General features: G+C 43.0%; 1 protein-coding gene across 2 annotated transcripts in view; it reads right to left on the bottom strand.

Annotated features, from left to right (window-relative positions):
* Positions 1-21305, bottom strand: part of mertka (c-mer proto-oncogene tyrosine kinase a) — a 42979-nt gene extending 21674 nt beyond the window's left edge. For both annotated transcript variants that reach the window (XM_029685334.2, XM_029685335.2), the window contains exons 1-8: positions 21005-21305; positions 15192-15375; positions 14713-14916; positions 14356-14456; positions 13956-14129; positions 4223-4309; positions 2901-3016; positions 591-780 (exon numbers count right to left, since the gene is read on the bottom strand). In XM_029685334.2, the coding sequence (XP_029541194.2) occupies positions 591-780; positions 2901-3016; positions 4223-4309; positions 13956-14129; positions 14356-14456; positions 14713-14916; positions 15192-15375; positions 21005-21089 (1141 nt within the window). In that variant the 5' untranslated portion in view covers positions 21090-21305. The remainder of the gene's footprint in view (positions 1-590; positions 781-2900; positions 3017-4222; positions 4310-13955; positions 14130-14355; positions 14457-14712; positions 14917-15191; positions 15376-21004) is intronic.
* Between the last annotated feature and the right edge of the window lie 325 nt (positions 21306-21630).

The following is a 21630-nucleotide window of genomic DNA, read 5'->3' as shown; positions in this document are numbered from 1 at the left end:
ATTTATTTTTTATTTTACTAGGTAAGTCAGTTAAGAACAAATTCTTATTTTCAATGACAGCCTAGGAACAGTGGGTTAACTGCCTGTTCAGGGGCAGAACGACAGATTTTGTACCTTGTCAGCTCGGGGATTTGAACTTGCAACCAATGCTAGTCCAATGCTCTAACCACTAGGCTACCCTGCCTCTAACGCAACACACAGCCACGCATCTTATACAGAGGCAGGACCTAACACAGGATCTACAGAATTCAATACAGGCAAGTGCGTATGATGTATGCAGTCTTAAGAAGGCAAGGACCTGGACAGGCTGCTCCTGCGATCTATGCATTCTCTATGCATGAAAACACGACCGAAATCTCCAAACTGACCCATGGCCTGGCTGCGGTATAGCGGATCATGATGTGGTTGAAACATTGTCACCAATAATTCACATGGGAGCGTAGACTCCAGTGTACAGTCTATTTTCACCTTGTATTGAAAATGTATTGATGTCCAGCACCTTTTCAAAGACAATGGGTCTGTGTCCTAAATGGCACCCTATTCCCTACATTGTGCACTACTTTTTACCCGGGCCCATAGATATTACCCACCTCCTTCTGTAGTGTTGCTCTGGACCCAGGTACTGACTGGTGAATGGCCAAGCTCATTGCTACAGGAGACACTCATGTTGTACCAGGTCATGGCCTGTAACCCCGGGACATCACTCTGGAACGGAGGAGCTGTAGTGTTGATTATCCTAGCCAGCCTGACCTCTCCTCTCCTTCGGCTCACCTCTTTCACCTTGAAGAGAGCACAGGGAAAAATATAGGTTAGAAAAATATATAGCCTACTGTAGACAGACATTTAGGACAGAATTTTCTAATAAAAAGATACATTTGTGCAAAAATATCACAGTGGTTTAGGAACCACACTGCTGACTCTGCTGACGTCAAAGTGAGGGGCATTGTACCAAACAAGCCATCAGCGAGTATCAAAGCCAATTAAACGGTGCTTTACCCACGTGTTCAGGCTCTGGCCCAACCCATCGGTTTCTGGGACCAATCAAAACGCTTTGAATGTGTTCGCATTCTAGAAGTCATCAGGTAGGAGACCAAATCCAGACTTATAGTGGAGAAGAAATGTTAGAGCTTTTTTCCATCTTCGTAACATTGTAAAAATCTTAAACTTTCTGTACAAAAATGATGCAGAAAGGGTAATCCATTTCTTTGTCACTTCTAGATTAGAATACTGCAATGCTCTACTTTACAGCTACTCGGATAAAGCACTAAATAAACTTCAGTTAGTGCTAAATACGGTTGCTAGAATCCTGACTAGAACCCCAAAATTTGATCATATTACTCCAGTGCTAGCCTCTCTACACTGGCTTCCTGTTAAGGGCTAGGGCTGATGTTTAGATTTTACTGCTAAACTACAAAGCATTACATGGGCTTGCTCCTACCTATCTCTCTGATTTGGTCCTGCCATACATACCTACACATACGCTATGGACACAAGACGCAGGCCTCCTTATTGTCCCTTGAATTTCTAAGCAAACAGCTGGAGGCCGGGCTTTCTCCTATAGAGCTCAATTTTTATGGAATGGTCTGCCTATCCATGTGAGAGACGCAGACTCGGTCTCAACCTTTAAGTCTTTACTGAAGACTCATCTCTTCAGAATGTCCTATAATTGAGTGTATTCTGGCCCAGGGGTGTGAAGGTGAACGGAAAGGCACTGGAGCAATGAACCACCCTTGCTGTCTCTGCCTGGCCGGTTCCCCTCTCTCCACCGGGATTCTCTGCCTCTAACCCTATTACAGGGGCTGAGTCCCTGGCTTACTGGTGCTCTTCCATCCCATCCCTAGGAGGGGTGCATAACTTGAGTGGGTTGATTAACTGACGTGACATAGGGGTGATCTTCGTGGGCTATACTCAGCCTTGTCTCAGGATGGTAAGTTGGTGGTTGAATATATCCCTCTAGTGGTGTGGGGGCTGTGCTTTGGAAAACTGGGTGTGGTTATATCCTGCCTGTTTGGCCCTGTCCAGGGGTATCGTCGGACAGGGCCACAATGTCTCCCGACCCCTCCTGTCTCAGCTTCCAGTATTTACGCTGCAAAGGTTTATGTGTCTTGGGGCTAGGGTCAGTCTGTTATATCTGGAGTATTTCTCCTGTCTTATCTGGTGAATGTAAGTATGCTCCCTCTAATTCTCTCTCTCTCCCTCTACCTCCCCTCCTGGCCCTGGGAGCATGCCTCAGGACTACTTGGCCTGATGACTCCTTGCTATCCCCAGTCCACCTGGTCGTGCTGCTTCTCCAGTTTCAACTGTTCTGCCTGCGGCTATGGAACCCTGACCTGTTCACCATACATGCTACCTTGTCCCGGACCTGCTGTTTTCAACTCTCTCTCTCTCTACTGCACCTGCTGTCTCTAACTCTGAATGCTCGGCTATGAAAGGCCAACTGACGTTTACTCCTGAGGTGCTAAGCTGTTGCACCCTCTACAACCACTGTGATTATTATAATTATTTGACCCGGTTGGTCATCTATGAACGTTTGAACATCTTGGCCATGTTCTGTTATAATCTCCACCCGGCACAGCCAGAAGAGGACTGGCCACCCCTCAGAGCCTGGTTCCTCTCTAGGCTTCTTCCTAGGTTCCTGCCTTTCTAGGGAGTTTTTCCTAGCTACCATGCTTCTACATCTGCATTGCTTGTTGTTTGGGGTTTTAGGCTGGGTTTCTATATAGCACTTTGTGACATCAGCTGATGTAAAAAGGGCTTTAATTAATACATTTGATTGATTGATCGATTGATTGATGGTTAGAGGGCGTGGCATTTGGCCGGAGCGATGTGGATGGGTAGCAAGGCTAGTCTCTCTGTGTCATCATACACCATCTAGGCAGAGAGTGTGGAGCTTTGCTTACCCTGATCTGGCAAGTAGTGAGTGGGGAGAATCCATCGTGTCCAGGGGTCCACCTCAGAACTAGTTTGTTAGATTCACGTTGTATCACTGTGACCTCAGAGACAGGAGCTGGAAGCACTGCAAACATACCAAACACAATCCATCATCACGAGAGAAGGGGAATAAAATCCACATAATCCCCATACAGTAATAAATACAGCCAAAACAGCAATCCATAAATTAACAAATAAAACCGAAAAACACCAGAGCAGCAACCTAACACCGTGGCTGACACACCAAGAAGTACCGTGGCTGACTCACCAAGAAGCACCGTGGCTGCCTCACCAAGAAGCACCGTGGCTGCCTCACCAAGAAGCACCGTGGCTGCCTCACCAAGAAGCACCGTGGCTGCCTCACCAAGAAGCACCGTGGCTGCGTGCGTCACCAGGAAGCACCGTGGCTGCCACACCAAGAAGCACCGTGGCTGCCTCACCAAGAAGCACCGTGGCTGCCTCACCAAGAAGCACCGTGGCTGCCTCACCAAGAAGCACCGTGGCTGCCTCACCAAGAAACACCGTGGCTGCCTCACCAAGAAGCACCGTGGCTGCCTCACCAAGAAGCACCGTGGCTGCCTCACCAGGAAGCACCGTGGCTGCCTCACCAAGAAGCACCGTGGCTGCCTCACCAAGAAGCACCGTGGCTGCCTCACCAAGAAGCACCGTGGCTGCCTCACCAAGAAGCACCGTGGCTGCCTCACCAAGAAGCACCGTGGCTGCCTCACCAAGAAGCACCGTGGCTGCCTCACCAAGAAGCACCGTGGCTGCCTCACCAGGAAGCACCGTGGCTGCCTCACCAAGAAGCACCGTGGCTGCCTCACCAAGAAGCACCGTGGCTGCCTCACCAAGAAGCACCGTGGCTGCCTCACCAAGAAGCACCGTGGCTGCGTGCGTCACCAGGAAGCACCGTGGCTGCCTCACCAAGAAGCACCGTGGCTGCCTCACCAAGAAGAACCGTGGCTGCCTCACCAAGAAGCACCGTGGCTGCCTCACCAAGAAACACCGTGGCTGCCTCACCAAGAAGCACCGTGGCTGCCTCACCAAGAAGCACCGTGGCTGCCTCACCAAGAAGCACCGTGGCTGCCTCACCAAGAAGTACCGTGGCTGCCTTACTGGGCACCACACACTGAGATTTAGGGCACTATTACTGCTCAGACAGCCTGAATGTGCACTCAAAAAAGATCAAAGCCCATTTTCACAAAGTGCTAATCTAGGATTATCTCCCCTGTCCATGTTATCTTATTCAAACAGTTCAAAGTGTGGGAGGAGACTTTGGAGTCCACATTACCTTTAATGTTGACGTTAGCTTCCCTGGAAGTAGTGACACCTTTCTGGTTGTGGGCCTCACAGCTGAACTGGGTGTACTTGTCCACACCTACAGACAAAAACATAACACAGCAGAACATGTTAACTGAATTGTACAGAAGGACAAGGTAATGGAACACGTTTTATAATGATAACGCTTCCAGTGTAAAGTTTAACTTTGTGTATAACCAAATAAAAGTATGGTGGAGTAGTTTCTGTTCAACTTTGTGAACTCAACCGATGAAATATTTCAATTGAAACTTTTACAAACAATATACTGTATTTATCATGGGCGTACAGTACAGTAACTACTGAAATGCAATAGAAAGTAAGTCAAGGTCTTGATAACGTTCATGCCTCTACCAACTACCACACAAACAGAAACCAACTGTCATATTGTGTCAGCCGCAAAATGAACATGTCAAACAATGTGATACTACAAGCCAACTAAAGCCACTTTTTAATTTCATTCCCTTCCTGTTACCGCCTGAAAGTGAATGTTACTAATAATAGTTTACCATTAGCAGAATACAGGACTACATGTACTGTAGTGGGTAGTGTTAGACCATGAAAAAGAGCTGTGTCAGCTTGACAGGGGGAAGAGCTTTAGCCTGAGTAGGCCGAAAGAGAATTATTGACGTGAGTGGTTTGTGAGCGTGAGATTAAACGCTGTAAACCACAGTCATCCTTGAATCATCCTTGAATCATCCTTGACAAAAACATAGGCCTAGTGTTAGGTTAGATAATGGCAGTACCTCAACAATAAACTAAACTTTTGAATCTTTCCACTTTGCAACCGCTTCTGATATACTAAAGTCCCGACTGGACCAATGGCGTCTCTCTCAATGCCTGGGTTCTTTCTCCTGGCTACCACCACACAGGAGCAGTGTTTAAACCCTGCATCTGCCCAGCGTAGGCCTGCTCCAAATAATGTCCCTTTTGTGCTGTTGTTTTTTTCCACACTGTCCAGTGTTTCATGCTTGGAAACCTTTTCCACAACAATTTACTGCTTGCTCTGCCTCCAAGCTCAGAAACCATTCCACAATTCACTGCTTGCTCTGCCTCCAAGCTCAGAAACCATTCCACAATTCACTGCCTGCTCTGCCTCCAAGCTCAGAAACCATTCCACAATTCACTGCCTGCTCTGCCTCCAAGCTCAGAAACCATTCCACAATTCACTGCCTGCTCTGCCTCCAAGCTCAGAAACCATTCCACAATTCACTGCTCTGCCTCCAAGCTCAGAAACCATTCCACAATTCACTGCCTGCTCTGCCTCCAAGCTCAGAAACCATTCCACAATGCACTGCCTGCTCTGCCTCCAAGCTCAGAAACCATTCCACAATGCACTGCCTGATCTGCCTCCAAGCTCAGAAACCATTCCACAATGCACTGCCTGCTCTGCCTCCAAGCTCAGAAACCATTCCACAATGCACTGCCTGCTCTGCCTCCAAGCTCAGAAACCATTCCACAATGCACTGCCTGCTCTGCCTCCAAGACATTTACATTTACATTTAAGTCATTTAGCAGACGCTCTTATCCAGAGCGACTTACAAATTGGTGCTTTCACCTTATGACATTTATAAAGTGTCTACTGCCCTAAGCCACTAAATCTTTGCGTTAACTGTTAAAAAGCTCAGAAACCATTCCACAATGCACTGCCTGCTCTGCCTCCAAGCTCAGAAACCATTCCACAATGCACTGCCTGCTCTGCCTCCAAGCTCAGAAACCATTCCAAAATTCACTGCTTGCTCTGCCTCCAAGCTCAGAAACCATTCCACAATGCACTGCCTGCTCTGCCTCCAAGCTCAGAAACCATTCCACAATGCACTGCCTGCTCTGCCTCCAAGCTCAGAAACCATTCCAAAATTCACTGCCTGCTCTGCCTCCAAGCTCAGAAACCATTCCAAAATTCACTGCTTGCTCTGCCTCCAAGCTCAGAAACCATTCCAAAATTCACTGCTTGCTCTGCCCACGAGAGCTGACTGGAACTGGAAACAGCTTGATTGTTATTGTTTTCATTCTTCTGAATATCTAATGAATCTGTTTTGTAGTGTACCCTCAGTGTGATTCTACATTTGCCTTTACCAATTGAAACTTCTACCACCACCTTACAACATACTTTTACACACATTTTTCTTCAGGACATTTACCTTTTCTAGTTTTGTTTACTTTCCTCTGAATATCTAATGAGCCTGTTGTCTTGGTGAGGAGTAGAAACATGATGTGCAGAGTATTATGGGTAATGTACATTCTTAGAAAAAGGGGTTCCAAAAGGGTTCTTCTCCTATGGGGACAGCCAAAGAACCCTTTAGGTTCTAAGAGTGTAGTACATAATGCCACATCAGTCTCGTCAGGGTATGGAGCCTCTCACTCAGTTGTCACGGCAGTCAAATATTGACATTTTAAACAAGAGTGTTTCAAAAGTACAGAAGCTTACCTCCTAAGTCCAGTATAAGGTCTATATAAATTAGAGGTTGACCAATTATGATTTTTTTTTCAACGCCGATACCGATACCGATTATTGTAGGGCCGAAAAGGCCGGTGCCGATTTAATCAGCCAATTTTTTTTTAAATGATTTTTTATTTGTAATAATGACAATTACAACAATACTGAATTAACACTTATTTTAACTTAATATAAAACATAAATAAAATCAATTTAGCCTCAAATAAATAATGAAACATGTTCAATTTGGTTTAAATAATGCAAAAACAAGTGTTGGAGAAGAAAGTAATATGTGCCATGTAAAATATGTGCCATGTAAAAAAGCTAACGTTTAAGTTCCTTGCTCAGAACATGAGAACATATGAAAGTTGGTGGTTCCTTTTAACATGAGACTTCAATATTCCAAGGTAAGAGGTTTTAGGTTGTAGTTAATATAGTATTTATACGACTATTTCTCTCTATACCATTTGTATTTCATATACCTTTGACTATTGGATGTTCATATAGGCACTATAGTATTGCCAGTGTAACAGTATAGCTTCCGTCCCCCTGCTCGCCCCTACCTGGCTAGCCATTAGGCTGATAGGCTTGAAGTCATAAACAGCGCTGTGCTTGCGAAGAGCTGCTGGCAAAATGCACGAAAGTGCTGTTTGAATGAATGATTACGGGCCTGCTGCTGCTCAGTCAGACTGCTCTATCAAATCAGACTTAATTATAACATAATAACACACAGAAATACGAGCCTTTGGTCATTAATATGATCGAATCATTTCGAAAACAAAACATTTATTATTTAAGTGAAATAAAATACCGAACGGTTCCGTATCTAATGGGTGGCATCCCTAAGTCTAAATATTCTTGTTACATTGCACCCACGAAGCATCGTTACCCATCGCTCCACAAAAGCCGCGGCCCTTGCAGAGCAAGGGGAACCACTACTTCAAGGTCTCAGAGCAAGTGACGTCACCGCGCACCACTGCTAACTAGTTAGCTATTTCACATCCGTTACACTAGCAATTTACCTTGGCTTCTACTGCATTCGCGTAACAGGCAGGCTACCTAGTTAAATACATTTTTATTTTATTTTTTATGAAGGATTTATAGGTATTTATATTAGAGGTCGACCGATTAATCGGAATGGCAGATTAATTAGGGCCGATTTCAAGTTTTCATAACAATCGGAAATCGGTATTTTGGGGCGCCGATTTCCGATTGTTATGAAAACTTGAAATCGGCCCTAATTAATCTGCCATTCCGATTAATCGGTCGACCTCTAATATAAATACCTATAAATCCTTCATAAACTAAAACCTTACGCTTTGGTAAAACTATGATCAAAGTTTTGACATCTCTCAAAGTCTCATGATCTCTCTCATTTTCACTCAGAGTTACTGAATACTTCCAGCAGGGTTGAAGTTCTTCAAACAGACAAATAAACTAACCTCCCATTACAAACTGAGATGTAGAGAAGCCAGTGAGGGAGAGAGGTAGAGAGAGAGAGAGATAAAGACAGAGAGTAAAAAGAGGGAGAGCGAGCGAGAGAGTGAAAGAGAGAGAGAGCGAAAGAGAAAGAAAGAGAGAAAGAAAGAGAGAGCACGAGAGTGAAAGCGAGAGAGAGAAAGTAAGAGAGAGAGAGTTACTCAGTTTATGATACTGGTTTTATAGAGCAGGAAAGCCTTTTTTTGGCAAACCAAGGTTTGTCTATTTCAGGCAACAGCGAAAAGAGCCAAATCTAGTAAATAACAGCCAACGACTGCGTCCAGCTTCCCTTTCTATATAGTGCATTAAAGTTGACCAGAGTTCTATGTCCCTGGTCAAAAGTCATTCACAATAAAGGGAATCGGGTGCCATGTTAACAGCTTCTTTCAGAGGGCCTTCCAACTCACAGATCATTCAATGAATACTACAGAGTCTAAATAAAAAGACAACACACAAAGCAAAGGTCAGACACTTGCTCTTCACACCAACACCATTTATTGGTGGCTGTCCTAGACAACTCTTGCAGCCCAAAACGGAATCTCTTGAGACTTGCAAGTGACCATTCCAACTAAAAGGCTAACAACATTGAAACTGGTTTAGTGGATTACAGTAAATGCATAGAGAGAGTGAGTGGGTGGAGTGAGCTGAAACTGGGTTGAAATACTATTTAAAATCTCTCAAATACTTTTAGCATTTGCTTTAGTCTGCCTAGAGTGCCAAATGGGCAGGGATTTGCACTTTTGCGACTATTCTATTGGTTCGATTAGGTCAGGCAACCTCAATCAAGCCTAGATGTATGATCTCTCTATAACCAGTGAGCCAAATGTATGATCTCTCTGTAACTAGCCCTGGAAGTATTGCATTGCGGTTCCAAGTCCAACAAACAGTGTGTAATTATCAGGTTTGGCAAGGTTCCATTCTATTTCTATGGTTCCATTCTACCAGACTTTCACTGCTGAACTGACCTGGTTGCGGAACAACCTCATATAACCCAGTATGCGTCCCAAATGGCATTATATTCTCTATATAGTGCAGTGCACTACTTTTGACCAGGTTCAATTGGGCTGTAGTCAAAGGGAGTACACTTGGGGACACACACCTCTGCCCCAATGTCTTTTTCCATTTTCAACTAAAGTAGAATCTAAAATCTTTGAATACACTGTAACACATTTGTTCCCTTTGTGCTCTGAGGAGATTGTGGGAATGTAATGTGGTCATGGTCTGACCCTGTACTGTGCCTCTGGGGACTAGGTTTGTAAATCATTATGTAACATGTATTTTTCTGGGAGAGAACAGTGGCTAACTGGATTTTAATATACAGAAAGGGAAATGGTCAGAAATTGAGGGAGCAAAGGCTACCTGTAACAACAGTAGGCTACCACCCCAGTAACAAAAGCTGAACAGGCCCAATCAGAATCGAGTCAGAAAAGGGAAGGAAACTGCTCAGTGTTAGTGGGAAGAAAGGCTACCCGTAACATCCAGAGATATGGATGTCAGTCAACCCTGCCAGCCTGCAGCCAGGCAGTCCCCAGCCAGCTCCCCTTTCCAGTCCCTCCCTGTAAAGCAGAGCGGGGGTGGTGGGCCATCCCGTGAATGAGGCCTTTGTCCAGGGAGCCATCCCCCGATCTGTCCATCTTCCCTACATCCCCCATCACACACACACACACACACACACACACACACACACACACACACACACACACACACACACACACACACACACACACACACACAGCCACAGCCCATGCTGGATTAAAACACAACTTTGGCCTCTAACCCTCCACCCTTCACCTCCCAACCAGTAGCTCTACAACTCACCACTGTGTCTGGACTACTGAAGGCGCTACAACTCACCACTGTGTCTGGACTACTAAAGGCTCTTACAACTCACCACTGTGTCTGGACTACTACAGGCTCTACAACTAACCACTGTGTCTGGACTACTAAAGGCTCTACAACTCACCACTGTGTCTGGACTACTAAAGGCTCTACAACTCACCACTGTGTCTGGACTACTGAAGGCTCTACAACTCACCACTGTGTCTGGACTACTAAAGGCTCTATAACTCACCACTGTGTCTGGACTACTACAGGCTCTACAACTCACCACTGTGTCTGGACTACTAAAGGCTCTACAACTCACCACTGTGTCTGGACTACTAAAGGCTCTACAACTCACCACTGTGTCTGGACTACTAAAGGCTCTACAACTCACCACTGTGTCTGGACTACTAAAGGCTCTACAACTCACCACTGTGTCTGGACTACTAAAGGCTCTACAACTCACCACTGTGTTTGGACTACTGGTGACATAAATGTAAAGTTGTGTATCGTGTGCGTAGCAGTAAAAATCAATGCAGTGCTTTTTGATAACACTAACAAGGGGAAAATGATATATATATATATATATAAACTGAACAGTACCGGACCCAAATCAAACCACAGAGCTCAAAAGATTCATGAATTATTTTAACCCCTTTTCATGGTATCCAATTGGTAGTTACAGTCTTGTCCCATCGCTGCAACTCCCGTACGGACTCGGGAGAGGCGAAGGTTGAGAGCCGTGCGTCCTCCGAAACATAACACAGCCGAGCCGCACTGCTTCTTGACACAATGCCCGCTTAACCTTTGAAGTCAGCCGCACCAATGTGTCGGAGAAAACACTGTACACCTGACAACCGTGTCAGCGTGCACTGCACCCAACCCGCCACTGGAGTCGCTAGAGCACGATGGGAGAAGAACATCCCTGCCAGCCAAACCCTCCCCTAACCCCGACAACGCTGGGACAATTGTGAGCCACCCCACAGGTCTCCCGGTCGCGGCCAACTGAGACAGAGCTTGGACTCAAACCAGGATCTCTAGGGGCACAGCTAGCACTATGATGCACTGCACCACTCGGGAGGCCCTAGATTCATAAATTCAATGGAAAATATATGTAAGGATAAAATACAATTAAATATAGGGGATTGGAAACAATGTTCCCACCAAACAATTTGATAGAACCCACAATCTATATGCTATATTAAAGCTGATCTACCCCCCCCCCAAAAAAAAATTAAAAAATAAATAAATAAATAAGGAATGCTTGGCCCCAGGTCACCAAGTAAATTAACTGCTGTAAATTGAGCCAATAGAGCCAATGTTATGTTTTCACATTGAAGACAGGTGTTTGTCTGTGGGAGAACCTAATGGAGGCAGGTAACTTCAAGTTTTATGCTCACAACACTGCTCAGCTTCAAGATATTTATTACTAATTAATCATTAAGGCCCCTTTAGGTGTTTTGGAGCGTTTCAAAGGTGGAGTCCCCACTCTGTCAGTCCAGGATTCAAATTATAACTCATTTAGCAAATCTCCAGGCCAAAATGTTGTAGCCCTACTCAGTCCTGACCAGTGGTGGGAAAAGTACCCAACTGTCATACTTGAGTAAAAGTAAAGATCCCTTCACAGAAAATAACACCCAGTAATTCTACAGACAGACAGACAGACAGACAGACAGACAGACAGACAGACAGACAGACAGATTGTTAAAGCATGAGTGGAACGAATTGCAAAAATCTCTGAAGTTGGAGACTTTTATCTCCCTCACCAACTTTAAACATCTGCTATCTGAGCAGCTAACCGATTGCTTCAGCTGTACATAGTCCATCGGTATATAGCCCACCCAATCTACCTACCTCATCCCCATACTGTTTTTATTTTATTTACTTTTCTGCTCTTTTGCACACCCGTATCTCTACCTGCACATGTTCATCTGATCATTTATCACTCCAGTGTTAATCTGCTAAATTGTAATTATTCACTCCTATGGCCTATTTATTGCCTAGCTCCTCATGCCTTTTGCACACAATGTATATAGATTTTTTTCCCCCTACTATGTTATTGACTTGTTAATTGTTTACTCCATGTGTAACTCTGTGTTGTTGGCTGTTCATACTGCTATGATTTATCTTGGCCAGGTCGCAGTTGCAAATGAGAACTTGTTCTCAACTAGCCTACCTGGTTAAATAAAGGTACAATAAAAAATTAAAAAATACAAATTTAAAAAATGAGTGAGTCCAGTTGGAAGTGGTTAGCTATTCAGCACTGTAACCCAGGGGGACCACAGTTACAGTGAACATGGTGATACATCTCGCTGTGGTAGCAGGACAGAAAGAGAGAAAGTGGGATAGGGCAGAGAGAGAGAGAGAGACGAGACAGAGACTGTTAGAGACACACAGTGAGAGACAAAAAGAGAGAGGAAAATGGAGAGAAGCGGGAGAGAGAAATGGATGGAGGGAAAGAGAGAAAGGGAGAGACAGATGCTGAGACTGTAGATAGACTGACATCACAGTATTCAGACCTCCAACACATCTCTGCTACAGCTGAGTAGGACACAGCTCTGCACATTTTACACTGATAAACACACAAACACTGACACGAATGTCCTTTACCATCGCTTATGAATAACTAACCAAAAGACTGCCTGGACATTCAGCGATATGAGGAAACTGTATTCCCTCCATAAACCACGACACAACTTCTTCTTGGTCCTCATACTCTCTTTTGGTCTTACTTCCTCTCTCTATCTCAGTCTTACTTTCTCTTTATCGCTCTCTATCTCTCTCTCTCTCGGTCTCTATCTCTTTATCCCGGTCTCTCTCTCTCCTCTCTCTCTCTCAGTCTCTATCTCTTTATCCCGGTCTCTCTCTCTCCTCTCTCTCTCTCTCTCTCAGTCTCTATCTCTTTATCCCGGTCTCTCTCTCTCCTCTCTCTCTCTCTCTCTCAGTCTCTATCTCTTTATCCCGGTCTCTCTCTCTCCTCTCTCTCTCTCTCTCTCTCTCTCTCGGTCTCTATATCTTTATCCCGGTCTCTCTCTCTCCTCTCTCTCTCTCTCTCTCTCTCTCTCTCGGTCTCTATCTCTTTATCCCGGTCTCTCTCTCTCTCTCCTCTCTCTCTCTCTCTCACCATTCCGGTTGCTCTCTATCTCTTACATGAAACAGTTAATTTTAATGAAATAACAAGGTAATTTAATTCAGATAAGGGGATTTTTTTAAATCGTAATAATATGCACACAGAACAAAACATTTCCCTTAAGAGACCTATGCACACATTTTCTTTAGGACCTAGGAGATTTTGTATGCCAGAAAACCCAACTCAACATTGCAAAATACAACATGACCTATAGTACATTTGTGGTGTTATAAAGGAGAGATTCAGGTGAGCCGCTAAGATCCCTATTCAATCTACGTCTGTGTATTAGCCAATGACCTGAATTCAAAGTTTAGCAAAATGGGCAAAGCCCGGTGTGGAATTCCACTTTTTTTTATTTTAAGAGGTTTTCTAGGCCTTAGGAGAGAGGCTAAGGGTATCTCCAAAAGGGCACCATATTCTCTATGTATAGTGCACCACTTTAGCCCAGAGGCTCTGGTCAAAGGTAGTGCACTTGATAGGGAATAGGGTGCCATTTGGGATCCAATCTAAGATGATGGAGCAATAGAACAATCCAATACACCTCCAGACTCTTTGTGAAACCCAGAAAGAGGTACTGAGATAGTATTGGCAGCCAGTTCAATACGTCATATGAAAGCAAGAGATTGTATGTGCATATGTGTGTGTATGTGCATGTTCGTGGATATGTGCATGTGTGTAGGTGCATATGTGTGCATGTGTGTGTATGTGCATATGTGCATGTATGTGCATATGTGTGTGTGTGTGCATGTATACGCACGTGTGTGTGCTCATATGTGCATGAGCCTTTGCATGTGCTCGCCTGTGTGTGTGTGTGTGTGTGCATGTATGTGTCTCTCTCACCTGGTACAGTGTAGTTGCTGGGGGAGGAGGTAATGTACCCTATCACACGCACTCCGTTGCGTAGCCAGTGGATCCTGATAGGATTCGGGGGACCCACCGCTTCACACGACAGGTTAAAGGGGCTGTTACGAGTTACGTTCCTGTCATCAGGCTGTCTGGTGAATGTTGGTAGACCTAAAAACACACACAAACAAACAGAGTACATGTTTGAGATCGACTACATTGCAGTCAGGCTGTGCAGAATCACCTTACATTGCAAATAACTACTTATTATGATCAGGATCAGTGATTCTACACCTCGTCTTGCTCAAACTGGTCACCTAAAAGACACAGTATATAAGAACCAGTCATGGAAACCCTTGTCATCCATTTGAAGCACTCGTATGATGCTGGGACTTACCTTCGACCTGGATAATGATAGGCTGGGACTCTATCTCTATGTCACTGACTCTCAGTCTACAGCGGTAGTCCCCAGAGTCAGCTCTCTGGACATGAGTTATGCTGAAACACACAAGTAGTGGAGAAATTTAGCAATCCAGACATTTCAGAACCACCTGATTTATAATACTGATTGCACTCTCTGTGTCACATTGTGTTTGTGTTTCTATGCTCTGACGAAGGTCGACTGTGACCGGAAGATTGGCATTTTAATTGCAAAAAATTGCAAGGATCTAAGTATCCAAATGCTCTTTTCTTCACATGCTGTGTCTGCCATGAATGTCTCCTGCTCACACCCAAGTCCTCCCATCACATTTACCTGACGGTGGACAGCAGGGTCATGACCCCGTGTGTGACAGTCTGTAGTTCGTTGATGACCACCTGCAGGTTTTCAGCCAGCTCCATGTTGTTCTTCCACCACAGCACGGTGAGGTCCAGGTTGGCATCAGGGATGTCGATGGAGCAGTTGAACTTTGCCTCGTGGCCCTCGGATAGGTGCACCGAACCCACCGTAGACTTGAACCTGGATGGAATCAAATAGAATAGAATTGAGTTGAATGAAATGGAAGTTGAGTTGAGTTAAATGTTGTTGAATTTCACGGTTGCAAATGAAATCACATCAGTAAGATGTGATTTAAACCTCAGAGGATAGCTCACGTATTGATTAATACAAATACTTATTCCCAAAGGGGTTCAGAATGGTAAAACAAATAACATCTACCTAATGATAATAAAAAAAGACAACAAGACAAAAGTTACAACAACAACAATACAAAGAAGTGATTCATAGATAGTAACCTCAGCTTCCTGATGTCGTCCTGGCTGAGGTGGACCCTCGGGGCATGGGCTGGTACGATGAGGGTCTCGGTGGATACAGTGGGCTGGGAGGACCGACCCTGACGTCCTGGCATGTGGGGGGAGACCCCGCCACGGCCACGTCCTCCAGAGACACGGTAAACATAGGGACTCCCATGATGCTCAGCTGTATGTGAGCAGGAAGGGACGGTCATTTCCAAAGCCTGATACAATATTATAGACCATCTCTGTCATTTCTCCTACCTTAGATCAATAGTCAATAACTTTATATACTGTATTTCTCACAACAACAAAAAACACAAAATAACGCCACAGGGGGATTGGAGCATAATCTGCAATTGAAACTAACATTTCAGTTCACTACATTTAGTATTTTGCCCTCAGAGTTAGAACTACTCAAATAATTCAAGCCACCACGATTAGCCTAACTCAATGGAAACAAACTGCATTGAGATTGTATAGGAGGGGGTGGAACAGCTCATTTGATATTCAATACCACTCTGCATTTGTTTCTCCCTCTCCCTGTGCTAAGGGAGGAACCATACAATGTAAGCAGAGGAATCTCCAAATATCTGGAGTATTTCAGTAATTTTTCTCAGCAAAGTAATATTCATATAGCCTGATTCCAGATCTGTTGGTACAGTCTTGCCTAAACAGTAAAAAATAGATATGGGACGAAGCAAATATGTGTATGGCAAATATCCTTATAAAATATCAAGACAGGCTACTGCCACTTAGCCTGATTCCAGATCTGTTGGTACAGTCTTGCCTAAACAGTAAAAAATAGATATGGGACGAAGCAAATATGTGTATGGCAATATCCTTATAAAATATCAAGACAGCCACTTAGCCTGGTCCCAGATATGTTGTTGCTGTCTTGCAAACTCTGATGGTCACAGTTCAACAACCAGCACAGATAAAGGACCAGGCTAGCCCTCACAACCACAAAAAACACATGAAAAAAAAAACTTGGTTTTCTGGTTTTCAGACGTGTGAACAAATCACGTGAAAATGTTCATGTTAAAAAATATATATATGTTTGTTAGTTGAGATTTTCACACAAGTCAGAGACGTGGTTTTCAGACACGTGTGAAGTTTCACATGTACTTTTCCTGGCAAATTTGTTTTTTGCTCATGTGACATTTTTTTTTACATGTTAATTTTCACCACTTCCAGCTACATCTGGTTTCCCATCCAGGGACCAACCAGGACCAACCCTACTTAGCTTCTGAGGCAAACCAGCAGTAGCTATGTCGCTAGAATGAATGTGCCAAAACATGGAACTGGGAAAAAAGGCAGCAACGGCCAGGGTAACATAACCAAAGATACGGCCAGGGTAACATAACCAAAGATACGGCCAGGGTAACATAACCAAAGATACGGCCAGGGTAACATAATCAAAGATACGGCCAGGGTAACATAACCAACGGCCAGGGTAACATAACCAAAGATACGGCCAGGGTAACATAACCAAAGATACGGCCAGGGTAACATAACCAACGGCCAGGGTAACATAACCAAAGATACGGCCAGGGTAACATAACCAAAGATACGGCCAGGGTAACATAACCAAAGATACGGCCAGGGTAACATAACCAACGGCCAGGGTAACATAACCAAAGATACGGCCAGGGTAACATAACCAACGGCCAGGGTAACATAACCAAAGATACGGCCAGGGTAACATAACCAACGGCCAGGGTAACATAACCAAAGATACAGCCAGGGTAACATAACCAACGGCCAGGGTAACATAACCAAAGATACGGCCAGGGTAACATAACCAAAGATACGGCCAGGGTAACATAACCAACGGCCAGGGTAACATAACCAAAGATACGGCCAGGGTAACATAACCAAAGATACGGCCAGGGTAACATAACCAAAGATACGGCCAGGGTAACATAACCAAAGATACGGCCAGGGTAACATAACCAAAGATACAGCCAGGGTAACATAACCAACGGCCAGGGTAACATAACCAAAGATACAGCCAGGGTAACATAACCAACGGCCAGGGTAACATAACCAACGGCCAGGGTAACATAACCAACGGCCAGGGTAACATAACCAAAGATACAGCCAGGGTAACATAACCAAAGATACGGCCAGGGTAACATAACCAAAGATACGGCCAGGGTAACATAACCAACGGCCAGGGTAACATAACCAAAGATACGGCCAGGGTAACATAACCAAAGATACAGCCAGGGTAACATAACCAACGGCCAGGGTAACATAACCAAAGATACGGCCAGGGTAACATAACCAAAGATACGGCCAGGGTAACATAACCAAAGATACAGCCAGGGTAACATAACCAAAGATACAGCCAGGGTAACATAACCAACGGCCAGGGTAACATAACCAACGGCCAGGGTAACATAACCAAAGATAGAGAAAATTGCAGGAAAGAGGGAGGTGTTTTATTTAATCGCATTATCATTAAAGAAAAATCACTGAAAATTAATTAATTTGGTCTCGCATTTTGAAATGATTTCCATGCAATATTTGGTTTGGCTATTCATACTTTTGGGTTTATGTTTTGCTTTTAAGATCAGTCTGTTTGTTTGCAATGCTAAGAATTAAGTTCTCGACTTTAGATGTTTTACTTGTTATTATTGGCACAAAAGTAACTCCCTCACTAGAGGATTTCTCCATATAATATCACTATTACTCTTTAAAGGTGTTTAAAGCGGCAATCCTTAATTGAAACATGAACAAAGTGTTCTCCCCGCCACAGTTTCAGTACAAAGCTGAGGGATGGGCCTAGAGAAATGCAACCACTCTCAACCACTCCACGCTATGGATGCAAGGACTGACCATCCATAATATCAAAATGATAGTTTTAAACATGCTTTTAGGCTATACAGTGAACTTTTTACATTTACTTTATTTACAAACATTGGAGTAAAACAAGCTTATATTTTGGCTTCTGATGGGATATACTCATGAGGCATTTACATTATATTCTTTAAAAAATCTATGGGTACATATCATTAATTTACAAGTCCAAAATGGAATGTTACAACTGAGGATTGCCCCTTTAACAGGAAGTGACCTTCATACAGCAGAACTATGTTGCCATTTGAAGGTCATCCATTAACCTGCCCCCCCAAAAATTATTCTGTACACTGTTCCGTGAATGTCACACAAAATGGTTCCCTTGTCCCGCATTTGGGCTTTTTAGATGTGGTCACCCTAATTCAGTGGTGTAAAGTACTTAAGTAAAAATACTTTAATATATTACTTAAGTCGTTTTTTGGGGTATCTTTACATTACTTTACTATTTATATTTTTGACAACTTTTACTCCACTACATTCCTAAAGAAAATAATGTACTTTTTACTCCATATATTTTCCCTGACAACCAAAAGTACTCATTACATTTTGAATACGTAGCAGGACAAGAAAATGGTCAAATTCACAGACTTATCAAGAGAACATCCCTGTTCATCCCTACTGCCTCTGATCTAGTGGACTCACTAAACACACATGCTTTGTTTGTAAATGATGTCTGAGTGTTGGAGTGTTCCCCTGGCTATCTGTAAATGATGTCTGAGTGTTGGAGTGTTCCCTGGCTATCTGTAAATGATGTCTGAGTGTTGGAGTGTTCCCCTGGCTATCTGTAAATGATGTCTGAGTGTTGGAGTGTTCCCCTGGCTATCTGTAAATAATGTCTGAGTGTTGGAGTGTTCCCTTGGCTATCTGTAAATTATGTCTGAGTGTTGGGAGTGTGCCCCTGGCTATCTGTAAATGATGTCTGAGTGTTGGAGTGTTCCCCTGGCTATCTGTAAATAATGTCTGAGTGTTGGAGTGTTCCCTTGGCTATCTGTAAATTATGTCTGAGTGTTGGGAGTGTGCCCCTGGCTATCTGTAAATGTCTGATGTCTGGCTATCTGTGTCTGAGTGTTGGAGTGTTCCCTATCTGGTCTATCTGTAAATGATGTCTGAGTGTTGGAGTGTTCCCCTGGCTATCTGTAAATTATGTCTGAGTGTTGGAGTGTTCCCTGGCTAAAAAACAAGAAAATGGTGCTGTCTGTTTTACTTTATATAAGGAATTAGAAATTATGTATACTTTTACTTTTGATACTTAAGTATATTTAAAACCAAATACTTTTATACTTTTACTCAAGTAGTATTTTACTTGAGTCATTTTCTATTAAGGTATCTTTACTTTTACTCAAGTATGACAATTGGTTACTTTTTCCACCACTATCCTAATTCCACCTGTGGAAACATCTTTTCACATGTGAGGAGAATAACATTATTTCAACCCCAGATTTCGAAACTGCTTATGAAACTGCTAATGAACTTGCAATTCTACATGTGAACTGAGATTTTCACATGTGAATGTTTTTAACATGTGAAATGGCAATTTCCTCACATGTGAAAAGGTGGTGTTAACATGTGAACTCTAAATGTATACATTTGAAAATATGGTTCTCTAAATATATACATGTGAAAATATGGTTTCAATAGTGAAATAAATGTAAGCGCATACACTTGTTTGTAAGGGAACTGACACCAACTTTCACTGGGACAGAGAGGAAGGGGGGAATACCAGCAGTTCAGAGGTAAAATAATCTGTTATCAGAGGAAGCAAACTGTTTTGCCTCCCTGGAAGCAATGATCCACTTTGTTAGTGATGTCAGAGTCCAAAGGCCAAACCTGTTCTCTTACTTCTTCTCTTCACACGGTGTCGTAGGCTACATACTTTACACAAACCTAGAGAAGCGGGTGAACATCGATACAGTAGAGCATCGCAATATTATTTGTGTAGTTTTTATATCGACACTGTGACTCCAAGAATCGATTTGTAAAAATAAAATAAACAAATAAATGTTTTTGCTAGGTGGTCAACGTTAGCTAGCGCTAGTTGGCTGTACCTGCACCAAAACTCTCGTATACAGGATCCTATAACTCAGGGGTACTCAACTCTTACCCTACGAGGTCTGGAGCCTGCTGGTTTTAAACATGAGAGGAGGGGAATAAAAGAGGGATTAATCTATTCAGCACTGAACGTTTGTCCTTACCATAGGTCCCTAAAAGAGTCAAGCAGACATCACTGATCAGCGAAACCCTTAACAATACATCAAAACACTACACTGCATTGAAACAAAAACGGCACATTGGAGTGTGGGGCTGCCCGACAGGTTTGTGCATTCCAAGTAACTGGTCAAACTTAGAATCATTCCAGGCTATTTTTAATCAGTACCACCTGGATTTGGCTTTATAAAAGCCCGACAAGCATATACTGTAGGTTGGGATTAAAGTTACACTCTGGAGGATAATGTAATACCATAAGAGAGTGTTCAGGGGCCCCTACAAAAACATAAACAAATGGATCCCACGGGATTTCCACATGCATATAGCATTGGATTTATATAGGCCTATTTGAAGTGTTCAAGGTATTTGATGATAACAACTTTACTTTTGTCCAATGAAAACAAAAACATAAACAATTGAGTACTGGGGGCTTATCTTAAGGTAATAAACAAGTACTTTTAAAATGAGCCACATTTATAGACCCTTTGTAACCCCCACTAAGGATACATGTAAATGTATGTTTCAACATTTTTACCAAATAAATACATTCTCACAAGAAATCACTATATGGAATTAATTTACAATCGAACAAATATTAAACTCAAGTTTCAAAATGAAAAACAATGAAACATCGATAATGAATTGCTTGAAAAAAAGCAGTTGATTTTCATCAAAGACATTAACTTTTGACAGAAAGAGTTGTTCAAAGTCCTCCAACCCGCAAAAATTGTTACATTGTAACTTACCACTGGCCAGATTCCCCCAAATTATGCCAACACTGGTAGAAAGTAAAATAGTCCATAGATGTATCGTAGTTGACTTTTTCGCCATAGTAAAGAATGTGCAATGCGCAGACAATAGGATTTTATCCGCTACCACCTCCTCTCCAATAAAAATGAAACTATTTTCTAGAAGTCGTACGATCTGACACGTTACCACAAATAGTTATCATTCTCATTTCTCAACATCATTGAATAACAAAGACATTTATTTTGCTCTAGAATCCAAGCTGTTTTCGTCCATATAAATGCTTCACTATAGCAGCACAAACGATGACGCCACATGGTATGGTAGGTAAATCAAAACCTTCAAAATAAAAGCCCGGATTATAAAAAAGCTAAGCATTGTAGATAACTCATTAAAAATATATTGAATTTTAATCAATGGCCACTTTTATTACGCCAAAAAGAAATGTATGGAAACAAATAATAACATGTATATTTTTTTAAACCAATAATGAAAAAAATTAGATGTTATGTTCAGAATTTGTCTGTACAGAGAAAACATTTCTACCTGATCCAGCTAAAGTGGGATGGAAAATATTCGATAGGGTCTCTACCAACCAAAAATGTGTAGTTTTGGATGGGGACTG

Source organism: Oncorhynchus nerka, linkage group LG16 (assembly GCF_034236695.1).
Source record: "Oncorhynchus nerka isolate Pitt River linkage group LG16, Oner_Uvic_2.0, whole genome shotgun sequence".
Taxonomy (NCBI): Eukaryota; Metazoa; Chordata; class Actinopteri; order Salmoniformes; family Salmonidae; genus Oncorhynchus; species Oncorhynchus nerka.
Note: the sequence above shows the minus strand (reverse complement) of the source record. Positions and strands in the feature narration are given on the sequence as shown.